This window comes from Podarcis cretensis, assembly GCF_951804945.1.
Source record: "Podarcis cretensis genome assembly, chromosome: 3".
NCBI lineage: Eukaryota > Metazoa > Chordata > Lepidosauria > Squamata > Lacertidae > Podarcis > Podarcis cretensis.
In genome coordinates, this window is record NC_137172.1 from 20,023,137 (window position 1) to 20,026,131 (window position 2,995).

Consider the following 2,995-nt stretch of genomic DNA (forward strand, 5'->3'; position numbering starts at 1 on the left):
ATGAATTTCGAAGACCTCTTGTGTGAGGCTGGGGGCTTTGGCAAATTCCAGATCCTCACTTTGCTCCTGCTCTGCCTCCCGAGGCTCTTCCTCCCTCTGCATTTCCTCCTGCACAACTTCCTGGCGGCCACCCCGGCTCATCGCTGCGCCATCCTGCATCAGGACCGCTTTGCCAACCTCACCGAGGCAGAGGTGCTGCTCATCAGCATCCCGAGGGATTCGGAAGAAGCCTTCAGCTCCTGTGAGATGTTTTCAGAGCCTCAGTTCCACCTCCTGCTCAACTCCTCCCAAGCGTCGACCAGTGCCACTTCTGTACAGAGCTGCCAGAATGGGTGGGTTTATAACCGGTCCCAGTTCACTTCCACCATAGCTACCCAGGTAAGCCTTGCATCTTCCTGTACGTTTGGGGACCATCTGAAAGGGCAAACAAGTGCAAAAGAATGGGCTCTTTTGGAATTGAGCAGAGAGAAATATGTACTTGACCATAAGGCTCATTATTGCCTGGTCTCAGTCTAATCTACTTCATAGGGTTATTGTGAGGGACAGAAGACCACCTTGAGCTCCCTGGAGAAAAATGCAATAAATAAATACATTACAGTTGTTACTCTCCCTTGCTCTGCCACTTTGAGAGTGCTCTGGGCAGTGAGCGTATGTTTCTGAGGGGATTATTTGTTTACTATTTATCACCATGATCATTATTTATTTCCTTTATCAGTTGCTTTATACATTATAAAAAAATATCAAAGTGACTAAATCATAACAAATAAAAGCAAATTTAAAACTACGGGGAAATGTAACACCGTGATCAGTACAAAATGCTCATCCAGTAAAATATCCATAAGAACAAGTCCTCCTCACTCACTAAAGCAGTGGTTCTCAGACTTCCCCCCCTGGGTCACACTTTCAGAATAAAAATTTGGTCATGCCACAGCAGTTTTATTTATTGATAAGAAATACATCGGAAAACGAAAGGAAACTTGCAGCAGCGCTTGTTTTGTAACATAGAACACAACTACTTTATAATATGATTGTGGGGCATCCAGAAAGTATAAAATAACGCAGGACATGGATCTTTCCCAAAATATAATACAGTCATACCTCAGGTTAATTGTGCTTCAGGTCGAGCGTTTTCAAGTTACGCTCTGCGGCGACCAGGGGGACGCAGGTGGCGCTGTGGGTTAAAGCCTCAGCGCCTAGGGCTTGCCGATCGAAAGGTCGGCGGTTCGAATCCCTGCAGTGGGGTGTGCTCCCGCTGCTCGGTCCCAGCGCCTGCCAACCTAGCAGTTCGAAAGCACCTCTGGGTGCAAGTAGATAAATAGGGACCGCTTACCAGCGGGAAGGTAAACGGCGTTTCCGTGTGCGGCTCTGGCTCGCCAGAGCAGCAATGTCACGCTGGCCACGTGACCCGGAAGTGTCTCCGGACAGCGCTGGCCCCTGGCCTCTTAAGTGAGATGGGCACACAACCCCAGAGTCTGTCAAGACTGGCCCGTACGGGCAGGGGTACCTTTACCTTTACCTTTACTGCGGCGACCCGGAAGTAACGGAGCACGTTACTTCCGGGTTTCACCGCTCGCGCATGCACAGATGCTCAAAATGACATCACGTGCATGCGCAGAAGCGGCAAAATGTGACCCGTGCATATGTAGATGCGCAGTCGCGTCTTATGTTCTACTCAGGATGTGAATGGGGCTCCAGAACGGATCTCGTCCGTATCCAGAGGTATCACTGTACTGACTGTCCTTGAATCTTCCTGCCACAGTTGCAGGGCCGTCCTAAGCATATCCGGCACCGTGGGGCAAAGATCCCTCCACCGCCCCTCCCTTTCCCAGAATTTAGAACTTGGGGCCCAACTTGTGAATCACCTCATAGCTCCAGGAGCCGCTGCCCACAGAAGACGCCTCTGATGTGGACACGGTGCAGCTGGCCAGACCGCTGGAACCCTGTGCTCGCTTGCGAGGCTCCGGGGTGCCTCCTCCTGCCTGACAACAACAGCCCGCTGCCGGTGTTGCCAAGCGGCCTGAAGGCCTGAGGAGCAGGAGGCGGTTGCCACGCTGCTGCCTATGCTCCAGGGAGTCATGGTGGTGGTGGTGTGGCAGGAATTACCGCCATCCACATTTTTCAGCACATTAACTTGGTGCTATGTCACCCTGGAACACCTCAGCTGACCCATGAAGCTGTTCGAGCGTTAATGTTTGATCATTAGATGACAAACTTCTATCCTGGCATCTAGAGTCAGGTAGGTAGCCGTGTTGGTCTGACGCAGTCAAAATATATAAAAATTGCCCAGTAGCACCTTAGAGACCAACTAAGTTTGTTCTTGGTATAAGCTGGACAATTTTTATTTTATTTTTTTATATATTTCTATCCTGGCTGTTCATCTGCAACATAGGAAGTCTGAGGGAAAGAATAATAAAGAAAACAAAGGAATTTCTCAATGATGTAATCCTGGTCAACTGGGCCCTTACTCGTGGAGTAAGTCCCATTGAGTTTATTAGTGCTTACTTCCAGGGAAGTGGGTGTAGCCTGGTTGTAGCCTATATTATGTTACCTTTAGCTGCCATTCAAAAGCATCTGTAAAGAAAGGTACTCACATATTTAAAATGTTCAAAATTGAATTTATACTTAAGAATGAAGTACATGCAGTTGACACCTGGGTAGTCATAGCTCTAGCTTATTTGGTAGATATTATTTAATTGGGAAAGTCCTGATTTGAATCAGCTTGATAGATTGAACCTTTATTGCAGTGTTCAGAATGCATCATTCAAATCAAAATCTACTGAATAATAATAATAATAATAACAATCCATTATCTTAGTACTCTTGGCAGCTTCCAACAGAATATAAAAACACATTAAAACGTCAAACATTAAAAACGTCCCTATACAGGACATCGATTTAATAGGCTGTTTTCCCCACACCCCACCCCATTGGTCTGGCTTGCAGGGGCTGATGGGAGTTGTAGTTCAGCAACACTTGGAGGGCCAAAGATTCCACA

General features: G+C 47.5%; 1 protein-coding gene across 1 annotated transcript in view; it reads left to right on the forward strand.

Moving 5' to 3' along the window:
- LOC307211946 (solute carrier family 22 member 7-like) overlaps positions 1-2,995 on the forward strand; it is a gene marked incomplete at its 5' end in the record, with an annotated part of 18,391 nt that continues 15,396 nt past the window's right edge. The window contains one exon of the mRNA XM_079969114.1: positions 1-378. Coding sequence (XP_079825240.1) covers positions 1-378 — 378 coding nt within the window. The remainder of the gene's footprint in view (positions 379-2,995) is intronic.